At 41.0% G+C, this 20,368-nt stretch overlaps 1 protein-coding gene across 2 annotated transcripts in view; it reads left to right on the top strand.

Annotated features, from left to right (window-relative positions):
• Positions 1-20,368, top strand: part of C2H8orf34 (chromosome 2 C8orf34 homolog) — a 285,116-nt gene that overhangs the window by 217,227 nt on the left and 47,521 nt on the right. For both annotated transcript variants that reach the window (XM_030553243.1, XM_030553244.1), the window contains exons 9-10: positions 2,657-2,742; positions 8,002-8,075. In XM_030553243.1, the coding sequence (XP_030409103.1) occupies positions 2,657-2,742; positions 8,002-8,075 (160 nt within the window). The remainder of the gene's footprint in view (positions 1-2,656; positions 2,743-8,001; positions 8,076-20,368) is intronic.

Genomic DNA, 20,368 nt, shown 5'->3' on the forward strand with positions numbered 1-20,368 from the left:
AATAGACAAGGGGAACCGTAGATCTAAATTTAAGAGTGAGTTATCCCAACTGCATATTCATAATGCCACCACTATCTAGGCCATTAACTAATTAAAAACAAAATATAATTTAATCTCTGTGAAATCCCCCTAGTATATCCTGCCATCTTGAGAATGGAACGAAGATGAAATAGTTATTCCTTTTGGTTTGCAACAAAGGAACTAGAGTAGCAGTTTAATATCTGATGCTTCTTAGGGGACTGGCTCCTGTACTTGTAAGGAGATGAAATCAATAATTCTCTGAGGTCTTTTCCATCTCTGACATCTATCATTGCAATGTGACTTTTGGTAGTTGTGATATCACAGAACAATGCATTTTGGGATGTTTCTGCCACACAGGAATTGCCAGTGAGATTTCATAGAAACAATAATTTTGTATTGTATTAGCGAAAACTAATTTCTGTGCAGAATACTCCCAGCAGTCTGATTTGTAGGAGTATTTGCAACATAATTCAAGGAATAACTCAGTTTTTCCTTTTAGGTTAGCAGTACGCATTTGAGCAGAGGCTGCATCTCAGGCAGTTGCACCTGGTCAGTTTAATATCCAACTGCACTGTGTTTTGATAACATGAATGTTCCTGTTGCAGTCTAGATCTTAAAGAATTTGACCCTAAATTCAGAGGCTCCAATTCAGCAAAGCATTTAAGCATGTGCTTAACTTTAAACATGCAAATAATTCCATTGATTTAAGAGCTTTGCTGAATCAGGGCTATAGTGTGGAGTTATGTGTCACCTTCATGGTTATGATTAATTTTTCACTTTGTAGGGTATATTTTATATAAGATTATAAAAAGAAGTCTTGCTTGAAGTAATCGCGTACAATTTTAGTGTGTCCGTCAATGCCAAGAGAATAATTAGCACTGTAGATAAGAGGGCACCTATATGCAAATATATTTTCAGCATTATGTACTATGTGTCAGAGATAGCATAGGACAATACTCATGTGGCCCATCTGTGAACAAAATCAATTCATTGTGTAAGGGGGTGAAGTGGACAACTCATCTACTCCTTTGGGCAGGAGGAACAGAGCTATTTGGTTGGTGATGTGAAGGCCAAACATAAAGCAAAAACTACCAAGTTAGTGAAATAGTTATTTGTTATGCATCCATGCGGCAGTAGCCAATTACTTACTGACCTGGATAGGAGAAGGTTAACTAAGAAACATCCAGTGATGGGTTAATTGTTCCAGTGAGCTAAAATGTTGTAGTTCATAGACTCTGCTAAATTCATTCAATTTAAATTGTTTTTTAATATTCTCCATGTTCTAATGAACATCACTATTTAAAATGAACTATAGGTAATTGACATTTATATGAGATTAAGTGCTGCAAATTACCACTCAAGGATGAAAACAAGACTCAGGGTTCAGAGGAACCTGAAGAGGGCCAGTAGTACTCATCTAAGCACTTGATTAGAAACATAAGCAAAAAAAAAGTGTTGCTGAGACACTCATTGCAATCTGTAGATGTAAAGAGGAAAGCATAGGAAACTGAAAAAAGAAGGTGCTTTTACACACTTTTCTCTTCTGTAAAATTATAACTGAAAATATGCTGTGGCATTGTAACCATGTCTGTCCCAAGATATTAGAGAGACAAAGTGGGGCAGGAAATATCTTTTACTGGATCAATTTCTGTTGGTTAGAGAGACAAACTTTCAAGCTCTCACCCACCTTGTCTCTCTAATACATATAGAGATATGCTTCTGATTGGTTTAAATGGATTATAAAAATTCACATTAAGCACTTAGTAGCATATCAAGACATTTGAAGGCAAGATCCTCAGCTGGAGGATGTCTCCACTGGACCCATAAATATTAGCACAAGTCTTACAAAATTATTTGCGGTAGGTTTTGGTAGACTTTCCCCACAGTCAGTTTCTTTTATTAAACATTTTGGGATGTGTGCTAGATGGGGCTACTCTGCAGTGAATGCATTGATGCATTGCACTGCAGGCACTCCCTGCTTTAGTCCACAAATTTTGGCTGCCTGCTTGAAACCAAGTGGGCTGGGGCCATCAGTTTGGCATCAATCTCTAAACGATGTAACGATGATAAATTCTTAATTTGGTTTTCTGTGCCTTTAACTAAAGAAACAAAACTCAAAGGAAAGCACTTAGTGGTGGTGCTTGAAGGCAAGGCTCTGATCTTTCCTCTGGGTTAGCACTGAGGAGTTCCCCTTCTGTCCCACATTCACTCAGAACTGCCCCCTACGCCGCTGAGGAGAACCAGGAAAGGCTCCTTAACTGGTCAGCTAGCTCCCAATTGTCAGTGTCTCCTGGCCCTTCTAGGCTTTGGAGGACTAAGTCTTGTTGGTAGCCAGTCTGAACAGGTTTACCTTGCACAGGGGCGTCAGGGCACCAAGAGCACAAGCAGGGGACAGAGAAGGTCTGATAGACCCCATCACAGAATGCTATAATGTTGTGGGTAATGAAAGTTTGTATGATTGAATCTTAAATATCTATTTTTTGGCTAAACTTGTCCTTTAATGTTTGGAATGTTAGGTAGTTTATTCCTGGCCATATCCAACCACCTCAGTCTCATATCCACAGGTAAATTCAGAAAGAACAGTTCAGAAATCTATATTATATAGTGTTTACATACATGTTTTTTCTCCATTTAGACTGCAAGGAGATAACTTGGCAGAAACAGCAGAGGATATCTCACTAGTGTCTCAGACGACCGAGCAAGCGGCATTGGATTCCAATGGTAAGTTATACAATATATGTGCCACTGCCCTTCACAGCGAAACATAATAATGAAGAAATAGTGGGGTCAAATAATATATTGTAGTAAAAAAAAAAAAGATACATTTAGATTTAAACTCCACACCAAAGAGTGCTTGTCCAGCACTTATCACCCTTGACAATAAAAATGAGGTGTGCAGTAACTCAAAAGATCAGTAGTACTTCTATGATCAGGGTTGTACATTGAGATCATGCTGATCAGCAGGCAACCTGCATTTTCCTCCAAAGAAAAATCCTGCCTCCAACTGTCTCAGCCCTCCTCTAATTCCCACACCAACATATGGGCTTTGTTATGTGCCCGGGGCAAGTTTGGGCTATTTTGGGCTGGGATGGGGATAATGCCTGTGGAAAGGGGCCTTCTTGTGAATGTTCTCCCAGCAGGCCTCTCACTTTCATACCAAAGGGGATCTAGCTTGATCTCAGCTACAGCAGTCATGTCATGGGGAAGGAGGCAGCCTCTCAGATTGGAAGAGTTTTGGGTACAAAGTGTCTAGATGTAAACAACTTTGATGTGGATCTTTTTGGATTTTATCAGTCCCCCCACCAGTTAAGCCATTTGAGCCTGGTAAATAAAAACAAAACTGAACTACTGTGGACTGTAGCAAATCTACTTTTTACTTAAACTGAATATCTTCCCTCCTATATAATGTCTGCCTTCCTGGAGATAATAGCAACCTTAATCTTCTGCTGGTATTTGGATAGTCTTAAATTATTGCTCTATTCCTCACCCTCATTTTGCAAAACAGTAAATGTCAATGTTTGTAACTGAGTATGTGTCACTAAATAGTGAATTAAGCTTTTGTTTGGAGGTTAGCCCTCCTCTTCCCCTCCCAAACACCCTTGCCCCAACAACAATGCACTCTGCCATGCTGTCGCAGAATGATATCTCCATTGGACCTATAAGTATTAACATAAATCTTACAATATTATCTACAGTAGATTTCAGTTGAGTCTTCCCCAAAGTCGATTTCTTTTATTGAACATTTTGGAATGTGTGCCAGGTGGGGCTACTATGCCTTGTGCTAGCAGCAGAAGGTAGGCAACGCGGACTTTAGTAACTTAGTCAGTGGTTATGGGTCTATTATAGGAGAGACTGGATGAGGTTCTGTGGCTTGCAACATGCAGAAGGTCAGACTGCATGATCATGTTGGTTCCTTCTGGCCTTAAAGTCTATGACAAAACACTCCTTTTATGGGATGGAGACTCCTGCATCTGATGGGCATTTGGAGGAATTGAGGACATCCCCAAATCCTGTGCTTCCTCCCCAAAGATATTTAAAAGAGAGGAGGGAGCAGGTTTCCTCAGTAAGCAGGCAAGTGGGGCGGGAACCCCAACCTTAACCCATACACATTTGCCTCTTGCAGCTGAGGAGCTGCACACTAACAACTCGCTACCTAGATAGACAAAAAAATATAGCCTCCAGGGAAGAGAAGAGATGGCAGCAGTGATGTACTGCCAAAATGTTAACAAAGGGCTTTCAGAAATGTTCTGCCTCATGTGGCATTCCCTGGGCAAAATATTCCCTTCTTAAAATGTTTTTTTTTCCTCTTAAAGTGTTAACTAGCAATATATTTTGATTGAAAAATGACTTTCATAAGTAGGCACAATCCAGAAATAGGCATGAAACTCATAGCTGCCTAGCCAATCAATCTTTACTATATTTAGAGTACAGCCTGATTTCTGTATATCTTATATTTCCCTGCAGTCAGTATTGCATATGTGGTGATAATCATCTCCAAACAGAAAATCTTTTAAATACTGTTGGAAAATTGTAATACCAAGCACAGCTATTCTATTAGATTTCCAATTTTTAGTTACATCCTATGAGAATGCATCGTAAAATAAACCTTTCTGCTAGTTTTTTTTTAAATCAGGCTTGTCCAATGTAATTTGTTTATTTTCTGTTAGTTATCACTACTAATCATGCTGTAGTCCCTGCTGAGAGAAGACATACTGAGAAATGCTAATGTTAACTGTTGGTTCAGAATACACAAGCACAGTGCTTGTGCACAGATGCTTAGCAAAATTAAAGTGCATGCCTCTGTTTTTGTCTAGTGATTTGCTACTTAGGCCATGTCTACATCTAAAATTTTGCAGCGCTGGTTGTTACAGCTGTATTAGTACAGCTGTATAGGGCCAGCGCTGCAGAGTGGCCACACTTACAGCAACCAGCGCTGCAAGTGGTGTTAGATGTGGCCACACTGCAGCGCTGTTGGGCGGCTTCAAGGGGGGTTCCGGGACGGAGAGAGCAAACCGGGAAAGGAAACCAGCTTCGCCGCGGTTTGCTCTCTGGTCCCGGAGCCACCCAGCAAACCGCAGGGAAGGAGACCTGCTTGCTCGGGGTTCCGGGACCGAGAGAGCAAACCGGGAACGCCGCGGTTTGCTCTCTCGGTCCCGGAGCCACCTAGCAAACCGCAGGGAAGGAGACCTGCTTGCTCGGGGTTCCGGGACCGAGAGAGCAAACCGCGGCGAAGCTGGTTTCCTTTCCCGGTTTGCTCTCTCGGTCCCGGAACCCCGAGCAAGCAGGTCTCCTTCCCTGCGGTTTGCTGGGTGGCTCCGGGACCGAGAGAGCAAACCGCGGCTTTCCCGGTTTGCTCTCTCGGTCCCGGAACCCCGAGCAAGCAGGTCTCCTTCCCTGCGGTTTGCTGGGTGGCTCCGGGAACGCGAGAGCAAACCGCGGCGAAGCTGGTCTCCTTTCCCGGTTTGCTCTCTCGGTCCCGGAACCCCGAGCAAGCAGGTCTCCTTCCCTGCGGTTTGCTGGGTGGCTCCGGGACCGAGAGAGCAAACCGGGAAAGGAAACCAGCTTGATTACCAGAGGCTTCCTCCTTCCACGGAGGTCAAGAAAAGCGCTGGTAACTGTCTACATTGGATTACCAGCGCTGGATCACCAGCGCTGGATCCTCTACACCCGAGACAAAACGGGAGTACGGCCAGCGCTGCAAACAGGGAGTTGCAGCGCTGGTGGTGCCCTGCAGATGTGTACACCTTCAAAGTTGCAGCGCTGTAACTCCCTCACCAGCGCTGCAACTTTCTGATGTAGACAAGCCCTTAGTGAGCATGATGTTAAGTTACTAGATCTGGAATACATCTCTTGTGCATTTTAGAATGTATTGGGTTCAGAATTAATTAGCTAACTAGCTGGTCTAGCAACCCATGTTCATGAGTAATCCTGGATCATGCAGTTCAGCCACCTTTTATGTGAGTAGAAGCTGCAGCATCAGGCACTAAACTAGGTTCATTGAGAATTCAGGGCCTAATTTTGATTTCTACTATGTGGGTTTTACATTAGTGTAACCCTGTTGAATTAAATGGAGTCATGTCTGATCTGATTTAATGTTAAATGATAGAGTAGAATCAGACCCTCAGTATTAAAATTTTAGAATACAAGACTTCTGTAATTTGTTATAAATCAACTCTTTTCTCTGCATGGAACCATATATCTTCACTAAAAATGATAAGCAGAGGAATTTAATAGCTCATTACCAAATATTGCTCATAGCAAACAGCCTGAGTGGTACTAGGTTATCTTACAGGAATTTCCATGGAGGTTAGGGATGAGGAGAAGCAGATCCCCCCACCACAGGTCTGTGCTGTCCCTTACCATGGATTCACTACCTGAGCCTCTGCTCTTTCCTTGGAATGTCCCGAGCTGGGGTCTATGGTGGTAAAGGCACTCTGTAAAGTATCCCTTGTCTGCCCTGCAGCAGGACCACGAGTCCCATTGCTTCCACAATACTATCTGCTGTTGGGGGAGCAATATCCCTTTCCCCCTTCCCAGCCTGTGATTTTTCAACTTGAATACTGAGGAACTGCTGCAGCAATTTACAGCATTCACTTAACAACTGCTTCTGGCCCTTTCATGTAAAGAAGTGCACCTTACTCTGCAAGAAGTCCCCATGAAACCCGGGAGAACAGGCCCTAAATGTGAAAACTAATAAAAAAAAAATTTAATTGAAACATATCTTTGTAGTCCGTGCATGCTTTCATGGGGAATCAAATACAAAAGTTGTACTAGAGAACAAATTACTAATGCAAAAGAAATAAAGAGCATGAATTGTTATGGGCAGCATCTAGTGCTAAAATATTGCTGCAGTTGATACAAGTATAATGTAAAATGAGATTCTTCATGATATGTCACTTAGCTGCGTAAATGTCCAAGGCACAGGAGGGAATTTGGCAATTTTAACTGAAACACTCTGAAAAGAACAAAAATAATACATACTTTGCATAGCAACATATATATGTGGTATTTATAGGTTTATTGTGTTGGGGTACAGATTATGTTGTGTGATATAGTTTAATTAGTGAGTTTAATCAACTTTAGCTGTCTATTATACAAAGAATTCTTTGTTGTGAAAATTACAATTCCCTGTTCATATAAATTGTTGGTTTCTATTTTCTTCTCTATGTAATTAACCAACAAATGATTTCTAACTAGGAGTGTTTAAAAAGGCTATAATGAATGTTCCATAAACTCTTTTCCTGTAAGCAGTAGATATTAAAAATTTCCAGGTTGTCATTCTGATGTATTGGAAAAAGTATTTAAATGAGGGATGTTAAGTATTAGCATAAGTAGGGTAGCTGTGCTTAGTTTTAAACATGTGCATGCTATTTCATCTGAGACTGTTATCGCCAAATTCAGAGCTGAAATTAATGAAGGAGAGAGGAGTATGTGGGATATAAATCCATGCAGAATTCAGCCTATAATTTAATTTCTAACGACACTTGTGTCTTAATGGAAAAGAATTCTTATACTGTACTTTGAGGTTTCTGAATGTTGCCCTATAAGACTGCTAGCACTTCTGTTTTCCCAGGATGTTTTGTTTTAACAGCATTCCAGTGGGAGTCTAAATTGGTTTAATTAAATTAAAGCTGCTTAACTGTGCTACTGTACACACTAAGGACAAGCAGGATTTTGTTTTAATAGTTAAACTAATAATAAAAATAAGCTACAGACATCTTGGCAGCTGTACTTGTCACTCTAATCCATTTAGAAATACTCTCCCACATTCTACCAAACCATTATTCATGCACAGTAACTGAGCTCAAACTTAGACACGCATTAAAATCTATACAAAGTATAACTTAAACCCAACACTTGTTCTGTAGTCACATTTACCATCCTGGCAGTTAATTTACAAGTTTTATTTTCTATGAGATTAATTATGCTCCAGTTAATCAGATGAATGTGCATTACTACTTTTCTACCTCTTTGGAACAGTTTCAGTGCCTGGGGTGGAAACACTGATGGAGGATGCTGATGAATTTGAGAGTGCATCTCAAATAACAAGACCTGTAAGTATCTTCATTTACAGATGTGCCAATCTGCCAAAACAAGCTGTTGAAATAAGACTTTATATAAATCTGAAGGGCATACATGAAAAATAATGCCTGAATGACAAATTCTGTGGTAATATTGATTCCTTCAGTGGGGCAGGGGAGAAACTATTTTTTCCCCCTGCACACTTGGAAGCATACACGTCTCAATAGCAACATAGTTCCTATTGAGATCAGTGGAAGTTCCACACATGGATCCAAAGCATTGTATGCAACTCTGCTATTAAAGAAGGTCAAATAACTATTTCACTAACTTGGTAGTTTTTGCTTTATGCTCTAGTGATGACAAATTAATCTAATTCTAAATTTAGTTATGAAATTTGCATTTAACATCTCAGGACAATTTAGGCCATTTGATATTGGGTGCTAAGAAACCAATAGAAAAGTGGAAGAGGTACTTGTTTAAGTATCTGATTTTAAAAAAATTAATAAATGAGGAAATGTTAAATCTGATAAAATTTGAAACAAAGTTCTTATTTTAGAATGCAGTGGAATGTTATAAAGGTTGTAGAAAATATAGTTAGAGCTCAAACTATTTGAAGTCCAAAGTGGCCATGTGTAAAGACAGAGCAGAGTATATGCCCAAGTAAATTACTATTTCTCAAGCAAACAAAACAGAAACTAAAAAGTGAACTACTGCCTCCTACTGGTGAAGTTTAGAAATTTACTTAATTAAGCTTCATGCTAGTATATTATGAAGTAATAAGTGCTACTCACATAGAGGAATTCTATTTTGTTATCTCCCTTAAATGCAGATAAGGTGTAATGAATCCCTTTCTCCTAAGTGAAAAGTAAGCCAATCCAGTTGTTTGAGCTAAGGAAAGAAGGGCCCTGTTGCTAAGAATTAGCATATCTATAGTCTATGATCGTACAACCACTTAAATAATAATACTAATATTTAGCCCTTACATCCAATGATGTCAGAGCAGTTCACAGACTTGAACTGATTTTAAGCCTCAGAACACCTGTGTAAGACAGGAACAGATGTATTGCCAAAGGAATAGGAGAATTTTGTGGGTTGGCTTGAGGCTCCTGTTAATTTCCCCAGTTATGCTCTGCTTCACATGGAGCTAACAGCAAGCATTGTAATAAATTCACTTTCTATTTTTTTCGTATTGAATTGAAAACCATGACTCTCAGTTTTAATTTTTCCCCCTTGGCAAAAATTATAGCAGGCGGTGAGGAGGACAGGTTTCCATGGCCAGCATTTTTTAAAATGTAATTTAATGAAGGAGGGAAGAGATAGGGAAGGAAAAAAGTTCAATCCATTTATCAAACAAAAGCAATAGCATTTTACAGCCTCGCATATTGATTATTTTAGATATAGATGTAACTATGTGTTTCATATACCCATATCTCATTTAGATAGGGTTACCAGATTGCAACTGTGGAAGAAAAACAGGGTGGGGGTGGGGGGTGGGGGTAATAGGCTCCTATATAAGGAAAAGTTCCAAAAAAATGGGACATCTGGTCACCCTACATTTAGAGCTCCGCTAGTCATTCATCATCTTATCTTTGTGTCTAATGGCATTTTTAAAATTATGATGTCCAACAATGTCTAGAAATGTGAATGGGTACTTTTTTGTGGGTTTTTCCAAATATGGTTGAACAAGTTATACTTACACATTAAAACATAGATATTCTCAAGAAAGAAAGGCTGATCCAGTGGTAGGGCATTTGTCTGGGACTCAAAACCTAGGTTCAATTTCATGCTCCCTGTGACGGGGTTCAACTCACCACCGCTGGCGCCCCCTGCCATTCACTCCAGGAATTAGCTCTTGACTGCTGCAGAGCACCCTTGACATGTGGTAGCTCGTGCATTGTCTCTGCTCTGCTGTCCTGGGACCCACATTTCTCCCTGATCATCAGCATTCTCTTCAGGACAGTCTTTATCCGCTTCAGGACACTGCCCTCTGGCAGTGCCCACTACTCTGGTCTCACCCCATTCTGCGGGGGCAGGGGTGTAGTTAACAGTAACTGTTAACTTGTTTGCCCTGCCTCGGTGACCAGCCACAACCCTAGAATCTGGCCCCTCATCTTAGGGGCAGGTCACAGTCAATCTCCTCAGTGGCTAGGGGCAGTGCCAGGGTGGAAGAGGGGGACCCAGGCCCACCCGCTATTCTGGGTCCCAACCCAGGGACCCTCTAGCGGTGGCCTCCCTCTGCCCTCCTTCCCTCCTCTCTTGCCCTCTTAGCTTCCCTGGGCCACTTCCCCTTTGGCCCTATGCACCTTCTCAACCTCTTGTAGCAAGGGCTATAGCCTGACAGGTATCTGGGCCAGAGTCCCACTCCACTTCCCCAAGCCTGCCCAGCACTGTTCTGTCCAAGGTGCTGCTCCTTAGCTCCAGAGCTAGTCCTTCTCTCTCACTAGTCAGGGAGTGACTGACTTTGCCTCTGCTAGGCAGCCTTTATATAGGACCCAGCCTGGCCGTGGTTGGCTGCCTCTTTCCCTGCCCTGACTGGCTTTCCTCAGGCCTTGGCTGATTGGCTGCTGGTCTGCGCAGCCTCTGGGGCCTGGTTTAGCCCTTCTTCTCAGGGGGTGGGGCACCACTCCACCACATTCCCCCAAAGACTTCCTTTTGGTAAGTTACTCACTGTGACCGTTCTTTATTGGAAAAATACAGTGATAAATGCTTACCAGTGATGTTGAGGACAAATATGTGCATTAAATAATGTAAAGCACTTAGGTACTTATAGGATCACCTTCACCATAGTATAGGGTTGCCAGCTTGGTAGTATTTAAAAACCAGACACTCCAGCAGGAGTGCGGGAGCATCCCTTGCCATGCCTCTTTTCCCCAAGGCACCACCCCTGTCCTGCTTCTCCTCTCCCAAGCGCTGCCCTGAGGCCCTGCCTCTTCCCCTGAGGCCCCGCCCTGTCCACTCCTCTTCTCCCCTCTCCCCATCTCTCACTACTTTTCCTCTCCTTTCCCACACCCCCGTGCCTGGGTCAGGAGGAACTTGCCTGCAGAGACAGGGCTGGAGGCTGCAGCCACTTGACACAGGTAGGAGATGACCCTGGCTGAGTAGAAGTTCACATGTGATGACCCAGTGCCTAGCCACCTCCCCTGCCCTCAGTAAGCGGACTTTGCATGTCCAGTCAGTAGATCTGACCGGACACTGTGAGGTCCCCTTTTCAACTGGACTTTCCGGTTGAAAAATGGGCACCTGCCCACCCTACCATAGTGTCATGGTATAATTCCCCACTCTGAACCTTAGCGTCCAAAAGATGGGGTACCAGCATGAATTCCTCTAAGCTCAAGTACCAGCTTAGTACCCGTAGCGCTGCCACCAACCAGGAATTCCAGTGCCTGGTACACTCTGGTCCCCCCAAGACCATGCCCGGGGACCCCCAAGACCCAGTCCCTCTGGATCTTAACACAAGGAAAGTAAACCCTTTCCCTCACCGTTGCCTCTCCCAGGCTTCCCCTCCCTGCCTTACCCTGGAAGATCACTCTGTGATTCAAACTCCTTGAATCACAAAACAGAGAGGACAATTCACCTTCCTCCCTCCTTCTCTTTCCCCTCCCAGATTCTCCCTGAGAGAGACAGTAATCCTAACACAGAGAGAATTTAGCCTCTCTCTCCCCCTTCCCTCCTTTCTCCCCACTAATTCCCTGGTGAATCCAGACCCAGTCCCCTGGGGTCTCACCAGAATAAAAAACAATCAGGTTCTTAAACAAGAAAAACTTTTAATTAAAGAAGGAAAAAAACAGTAAAAATTATCTTTGTAAATTTAAAATGGAATAGGTACAGGGTCTTTCAGCTGTAGACACTGGGAACACCCTCCCAGCCTAAGTATACAAGTACAAATTAAAATCTTTTCAGCAAAATACCAGTTTGAACTCCTTTCAGCCAAATACACATTTGAACTCCTTCCAACCAAATACACATTTGCAAATAAAGAAAACAAACATAAGCCTACTCGCTTTATCTACCTAGTACTCACTATTTTGAATTTATAAGAACCGGTATCAGGGAGACTGGAGAGAAACCTGGTTGCACATCTGATCCCTCTGAGCCCCCAGAGTGAACAACAACCAAAACTAATAGCACAGCACAAAAACTTCCCTCCCTCAAGATTTGAAAGTATCCTGTCCTCTGATTGGTCCTCTGGTCAGGTGACTGCCAGGCTCACTGTTCTTGTTAACCCTTTCCAGGCAAAGAGATATGAAGCACTTCTGTTCTATTAACTCTTACTTATCTGTTTATGACACATAGTACCTAAGATTGATTGATAAGAGGATAAAAAAATTACAGTTACTTTAAAATCATCTATTCAAAATATACACACTGATTTATTTCCACATAAATAACCTCAAAAACACTTATACATATAATGTAAAAGCTGACGGGGGGAGAGAACAACTATATTAATCAAAGATTTCTGAAAAATGGAACCATTTTTCCATTATAGTCACACAGTTGGATATCCCCAAACACAAGAGTGACTAAATCTGCTAATCCAGTTCCACTATTGCCAAATTCAATGCTAAGAATGTCTTCAAATGCAGTAATATGACTCTTTTGGCAGTTAAATTGGTCTTTAGCAGAAATTTCTCTGGAGCCTTATTTGTAATTGACAAATTTGTTTTAATTCCTCCTCCCCTAGTAAGAATGACTTGTTGTGAGATAAATCAACCAACATTAGGAAAGAAGGGTCTTTAGGCAAAGAGTGGGAACTGAGAGGAGAGCTAAAGGGGTTCTTTCCAATATCCACAACTTGGAATCCACACTTCAGCCATTTGCTTTGGACTTGCCTAAAACAATGCCCATGCCTGTACTTTGAAAATCTTGGGGTAGGTCTCAGCTAGTATAAATTGTCATAGCGCCATTGAATACAACTTACACCATCTGAAAAACTACCTCATTATTTTTGTTGGACCCTTAAAGGGATAGGATAAATTATACATTTACATTTCTTTTTTACAATAAAGATCATGACAAGCTAACTTTCTGACAAGCTAGTAATAAACTATTATTATTAATGTTTAACATGAAGTACTCTGTTTAGTCTGTCAAGACTGCTGTATGTCAAAACTGGAAAGGGCATATTGTAAAGTGAGATATCTAAAGATTACTGGTCTCTCTCCTTCTCTTTGCTGTAGAATTTTACCTAATAGCCAACTACCAGAAAACAAACAAGAAAGTTACTAAGTTATCCCAATCTCTGAATTTCCCAATGCATCCCATATTTTGTCTATCTGTTGGGGCTAAGTCTTGCAACCATTTACTTCTGGTGATAGGACCTGTAACTGAGAATAGTCAATATAAGGGTACGTCTACACTACAGGATAAATTCGAATTAGCTTAAACCGATTTTATAAAACAGATATTATAAAGTCGATTGTGCGTCCACACTAGGCACATTAATTCGATGGTGTGCGTCCGTGGTCCGAGGCTAGCGTCAATTTCTGGAGCGGTGCACTGTTGGTAGCTACTGTAAAAGAATGAGGCCAATAAAGTCGATTTGTGTCCACACTAACTCTAAATCGATATAGTAATATCGATTTTAGCGTTACTCCTTGTTTTGTAGGAGTACAGAAATCGATTTAAAGACCCCTTTAAATCGATTTAAAGTGCATTGTAGTGTGGATGGGTACAGCGTTAAATCGATTTAACGCTGTTAAAATCGGTTTAACAGCGTACTGTGGACCAGGCCTAAGACTAGTGTGATTTCAGTAGGGCTGCTCACAGCAGTAAGTACTATTCCCAATAATAACTGTTTGTGGGACTATAAACTTTTGGGGGACAGATGGACTTTATTTTATCTACTGTACAACATTAAACACACTGGTTCTAAGCAAATAATAAATACTAATGACAAGTTAATTGATATATTTTAATCAATAACATGATCTCACCATTCCAGTTTTCTGCTGTTGTATCTAAAATAAAATTGAATTTATTAAAATATACTTAGTGATCTTTCCCTGTTTATGACCTCAGCTGGAAATTCTCATTCCTGAGCTCTTTCTCACACAGCTTTTATATACATTTCATATAAGAAAGATATGCAAAATTCTGCAAAAATATTTCACCTGGCAAACTTTAATTCTAGCTCACTGACTTTTTTTTAATCTAGAAACTAAAAAATAAAATATCAGAGGACATGTACTGATACAAAATGGGGCATATGAACTGGACAGTTAACACCATATAGTATGGTAGTTACCTTTTGTTTCAGAACCTGGAACAGGCAGGGCTTGTGATTATTTTTGTTTTTCTTGCAACTCTTTGTAGTCACTCAACTGTCTTGCCTGCTGACATAAAAACATTTTTTCTTTGCAAAAAAAATGCTTGTGAGTTAACCCAATTCAAGTGTAATAAATGGAAAGAAAGTCATCCAACTGCAAAAGGCATTTTTTGCCACTTATTTCTTACTGTGAAAACAAATACCCAATAAATTGTTTTATACAGGTTTATTGCTTGAAATATTTTTATTCTGTTTGCTCCACTAGTTTATTGAGAAAACACACACACACACACACACACACACACACACACACACACACACACACACACACACACACACACACACACACACACACACAGAGTAGATTTTGTTATGTATGAAAAAAAATCCTTAATGGTAATTAAATTTGTAGAACTATTTGAGGCTTGATTGTACTAGGAAAAATTAAAAGTTTAACACTTTGATGTGCATTAAATATGACTATTTCCAATGCTACATAACTTAATTTGATTGCAAATACTTTGCTATTCTTTTCCACTATTTTTTCATGAGGCTCAGTTCCCAAAAACACTTAAACATGAACCTAATTTTAAGCATGTTAATAGTCTCAACTATTCATGTGCCCAATATTCAGTACTTTAACATAATGCTTAAACCCTTTGCTGGATTGGGTCAGCATCGAGCAGGATTGGGGCCTAAGATAAGAACTATTCTTAGGTCCTGATCCTGCACTGCGAATAGCAGTGGCACATCCCTGCACCTGTGTGAACTGAAAGGACTATTATTTATGTAGAACCATAAGTGTACTAAGACTAACTTTACAAACCTGAGTACCTGCTGAAAACAGCAAGAGCTCCAAATGCTTGTCACCTCTGAAAATTAATTCACTTTCATAGGTCACTAAACATGGATTTAACTGACAAACTTTAAGCACTCAAATCTGAATTTTGGCTTTAACATTTCAATCTATGCGTCAAATCTAATTAATATTATTACACAAAACAATTACATGGCTAATACGTCCATCAGCTATTATAGCATCACTTCATTTCTGTTAGATACTGTAAGACGCAGTGAAGGTACAAAACAAGAATGGTCTATTAATAATAATATAGCTAGTACACGGTCAACTATTGTTGTGAAGTTTTTATATACAATGGGTCTGATTCTATATATTCTCATGTGGGTATTTACAGAATAGAATTCTAAGGGCATTGGGTTTTGGAGAGTGTCTCTAGGAGATTGTGTGTGAGATATTGACTGATTGGTAAGACTGGAAGTCCCGCCAATCTCCAAAAGCTTTCAAATGCTTTACTTTTATTTTCTTAAAACCTGGACAAACTCTTTTTTGTTTTTCCTTCAAAAAAGCATTGTGCCCCAAACTGGACCTGTTCAAACAATTCTGTGAATTTTCCTGCTTAAAAAAATAAGCATTCGGCCAGATTCATCGTCCTTAATGGAATAGTGCTATGATTTTGTATTTTTTCAGATGTTTGCTTCAAAATTGTCATGTCATATTACAAAAGGTCAGAGAAAAGACACATTTAAAGTCTCTAAAGTTCATCCTTCAGTTGAACACTTTGACCTGAGCTCTGTGGCCAGAGAGTGAAATGGACAGAATTTTTTAACAATGGTGTCTCTTGTTATAGTCACATTTTGTGAATATGCATACCATTTCTTGGCAGTGACATTGAAGTTAATTAAGTTGCTTACTCCATGTGCTGACTCTTGTTCTGCTCAAAGCAGAGAAAGTAAAGAGAAACCAGACTCTGGAACATCTGCCTTTTTCACACCTCTGACTTCACCATTCAATGAGTTATATGGGCAACACCATGATTTAAACTTAAACATTTGCCTATTTCTCACTTACACTTTTGTCAAAAGCGCACATTAGCAAAAATTAAGATGCTTGTACACCACTTTGAGGAGCCTAGGTAACAAAATGGAGGCATTAGAGTTACTGGTGCACGAAGTAAAACCAGGTATTATAGGGATAACAGAAACATGGTGGAATAGTAGTAATGACTGGGGTACAGGTATTGAAGGGTATGTGCTGTTTAGAAAAGACAGAAATAAAGGCAAAGATGGTGGAGCAGCATTGTATATCAGTGATGAGGTAGACTGTAAAGAAATAAGAAGTGATGGAATGGATAAGATAGTGTCTATCTGGGCAAAAATCACACTGGGGAAAAAAGCTACTAGAGCCTCCCCTGGGATAGTGGTCAGGGTGTGCTATAGACCACCAAAATCTGATTTGGATATGGATAGAGATCTCTTTAATGTTTTTAATGAAGTAAATACTAATCGTACTTGTGTGATCTTGGGAGACTTTAACTTCCGAGAGGACTTTAACTTCCTGGAGGACAAGTGCTAGTAATAATAGGGCTCAGATTTTCCTGGATGCAATAGCTCATGGATTCCTTCACCAAGTAGTTGCTGAACCAACGAGAGAGGATGCCATTTTAGATATGGTTTCGGTGAGTAGAGAGGACCTCATAGAAGAAATGGTTGAGGGGACAATCTTGGTTTGAGTGATCATGAGCTAATTCAAATAATTCAGATAAACAAAAATACATCTGTGACTAGGGTTTTTTATTTCAAAAGGGCTAACCTAAAAAAAATTAAGGAAATTAGTTAGGGAAATGGATTGGACTGAGGAACTTGTGGATCTAAAGGTGGAGCAGGCTTGGAATTACTTCAACTCAAAGTTGTAGAAACAATCAGAAGCCTGCATCCCAAGAAAGGGTTAAAAAATCATAGGCAGGAATTGTAGACCAAGCTGGATGAGCAAGCATCTTTGAGAGATGATTAAGAAAAAGCCGAAAGCCTACAAGGAATGGAAGATGGAAGTGATCAGCAAGGAAAGCTATCTTACTGAGGTCAGAACATGTAGGGACAAAGTGAGAAAGACCAAAAGCAGTGTAGAGTTGGACCTTGCAAAGGGAATAAAAACCAATAGTAAAAGGTTCGATAGCCATATAAATAAGAAGAAAACGAAGAAGGAAGAAGTAGGACTGCTAAACACTGAGGATGGAGTGGAGGGTAAGGATTTTTGTTATAAGCTGAGGACATATCAGTTGGAAGTAACAGAGGAGGAGAAGGACCTCGGATTATTGGTTGATCACAGGATGACTATGAGCTGCCAATGTGATATGGCTGTGAAAAAAAGCTAATGCGGTCTTGGGATGCATCAGATGAGGTATTTCCAGTAGAGATAAGGCGGTGTTAGTACCATTATACAAGGCACTGGTGAGACCTCATCTGAAATACTGTGTACAGTTTTGGTCTCCCATGTTTAAGAAGGATGAATTCAAACTGGAACAAGTACAGAGAAGGGCTACTAGGATGATCCGAGGAATGGAAAATCTGTCTTATGAAAGGAGACTTAAAGAGCTTGGCTTGTTTAGCCTGACCAGAAGAAGGTTGAGGGGAGATATGATTGCTCTCTATAAATATATCAGAGGGATAAATACCAGGGAGGAAGAGGAATTATTTAAGCTCAGTATCAATGTGGACACAAGAACAAATGGATCTAAACTGGCCATCAGGAAGTTTAGTCTTGAAATTAGATGAATGTTTCTAACCATCAGAGGAGTGAAGTTCTGGAACAGCCTTCCAAGGGGAGCAGTGGGGGCAAAAGACATATTTGGCTTCAAGACTAAGCTTGATAAGTTTATGGAGGGGATAGTATGATGGATGGGATAGCCTAATTTTGGCAATTAATTGATCTGTGACTATTAACGGTAAATATGCCCAATGGCCTGTGATGGGATATTAGATGGGGTGGGATGTGAGTTACAGAGAATTCTTTCCTGGGTGTCTGGCTGGTGAGCCTTGCCCACATGCTCAGGGTTTAGCTGATCGCCATATTTGGGGTCAGGAAGGAATTTTTCTCCAGGGCAAATTGACAGAGGCCCTGGGTTTTTTTTTGCCTTCCTCTGCAGCTTGGGGCATGGGTCACTTGCTGGAGAATTCTCTGCACCTTGAAGTCTTTAAACCACGATTTGAGGACTTCAGTAGCTCAGACATAGGTTAGGGGTTTGATACACAGTGGGGGCTCTAGCTTTTTTGCTGCCCCAACCATGGCAGTCAGGCTACCTTCAGCTGTGTGTCTGCGGGAGATCCACCGGTTCCATGGCTTTGGTGTATCCACCACTGAATTGCCGCTTAAGCTGCAGGACCAGCGTACCTCCCGCAGGCAAGCTGCCAAAGGCTGCCTGACTGCTGCCCTCACAGGGACCGGCAGGGCGCCTCCCACAGCTTGCCGCCCCAGGCATGCGCTTGGAGCACTGGTGCCTGGAGCCGCCGCTGTTGATATAGCAGTGAGTGGGTGAGAGTCTGTGGCCTGCGTAGTGCAGGAGATCAGACTAGACAATCATAATGGTCCTTCTGACATTAAAGTCTTATGATTCTATGAAATAGTCCTGTGTGGAAATGCAGGTGCAGTACTAAACAAGCATTCTGGGCTCTGCAAATATAAAGAACTAGCTGGAAATGAAAGCGATGAATCCACTTTCCTTCCACCTACAGCCATGGCCACTGGACTAGGCTGCAGATTTTGTACATGGAGTCTGAAAGGGCGCTTTCTGGCGTTGACTTGATCATGCCACAGGTGTCTCCATCCCAGCTCCCATGCTCCGAGCAACACAGAGGCCTTCTTGGTGTGGACCTTCCTTGTCCTTACCCTTTTCACTCCCAGTTTGTCCCCTCTGCTGTCTCCATGTCCCATTCTTTGACAGACATTGTCTTCCTGAACTGAAGTAAACTGTTAGGCTACTTAGTATAATGCCTACACTGTTTTGCAAGGGTAAGTATGTGAGTAGCAGAGCTCTACGTGTAACATGGCTGCTTTTGTTGTGACCAGGCCTTTTCCTCCCATACCATTGGTCTCCAATAATACCAGCTAAGTGGGATTTTCGTATTACATGAGAACATAAGAATGGCCAATACCAGGTCAGACCAAATATCCACCTAGCCCAGTATCCTGTCTACCGACAGTGGCTAATGCCAGGTGCCCCAGAGGGAGTAGACCTAACAGGCAATGATCAAGTGATCTCTCTCCTGCCATCCATCTCCATCCTCTGACAAACAGAGGCTAGGTACAACATTCCTTATCCATCCTGGCTAATAGCCATTTATGGACTTCACCACCAAGAATTTATCCAGTTCTCTTTTAAATGGTGTTATAATCCTAGCCTTCACAACCTCCTCAGGTAAGGAGTTCCATAAGTTGACTGTGCACTGCGTGAAGAACTTCCTTTTATTTGTTTTAAACTTGCTGTCTATTAATTTCATTTGGTGACCCCTAGTTCTTGTATTATGGGAATAAGTAAATAACTTTTCCTTATCCACTTTCTCCACATCACTCATGATTTTATATACCTCTGTCATATCCCCCCTTAGTCTCCTCTTTTCCAAGCTAAAGAGTCCTAGCCTCTTTAAATTCTCCTCATATGGGACCCGTTCCCAACCCCTAATCATTTTAGTTTGCCCTTTTCTGAACCTTTTCTAGTGCCAGTATATTTTTTTGAGATGAGGAGACCACATCTGTACACAGTATTCGAGATGTGGGCGTACCATGGATTTATATAAGGGCAATAATATATTCTCAGTCTTATTCTCTATCCCCTTTTTAATGATTCCTAACATCCTGTTTGCTTTTTTGACCGCCTCTGCACGCTGCGTGGATATCTTCAAAGAACTATCCACGATGACTCCAAGATCTTTTTCCTGACTTGTTGTAGCTAAATTAGCCCCCATTATATTATATGTATAGCTGGGGTTATTTTTTCCAATGTGCATCACTTTACATTTATCCACGTTACATTTCATTTGCATTTTGTTGCCCAATCACTTAGTTTTGTGAGATCTTTTTGAAGTTCTTCACAGTCTGCTCTGGTTTTAACTATCTTGAGCAGTTTAGTATCATCCGCGAACTTTGCCACCTCACTGTTTATCCCTTTCTCCAGATCATTTATGAATTCTCCAGATCATTTATATTTTTGCATGACTAGCAGCATTTGGGTGCTCAGTGCTTGAATTTCCTTTTCTTTTGCC

Source organism: Gopherus evgoodei, chromosome 2 (assembly GCF_007399415.2).
Source record: "Gopherus evgoodei ecotype Sinaloan lineage chromosome 2, rGopEvg1_v1.p, whole genome shotgun sequence".
Lineage (NCBI taxonomy): Eukaryota > Metazoa > Chordata > Testudines > Testudinidae > Gopherus > Gopherus evgoodei.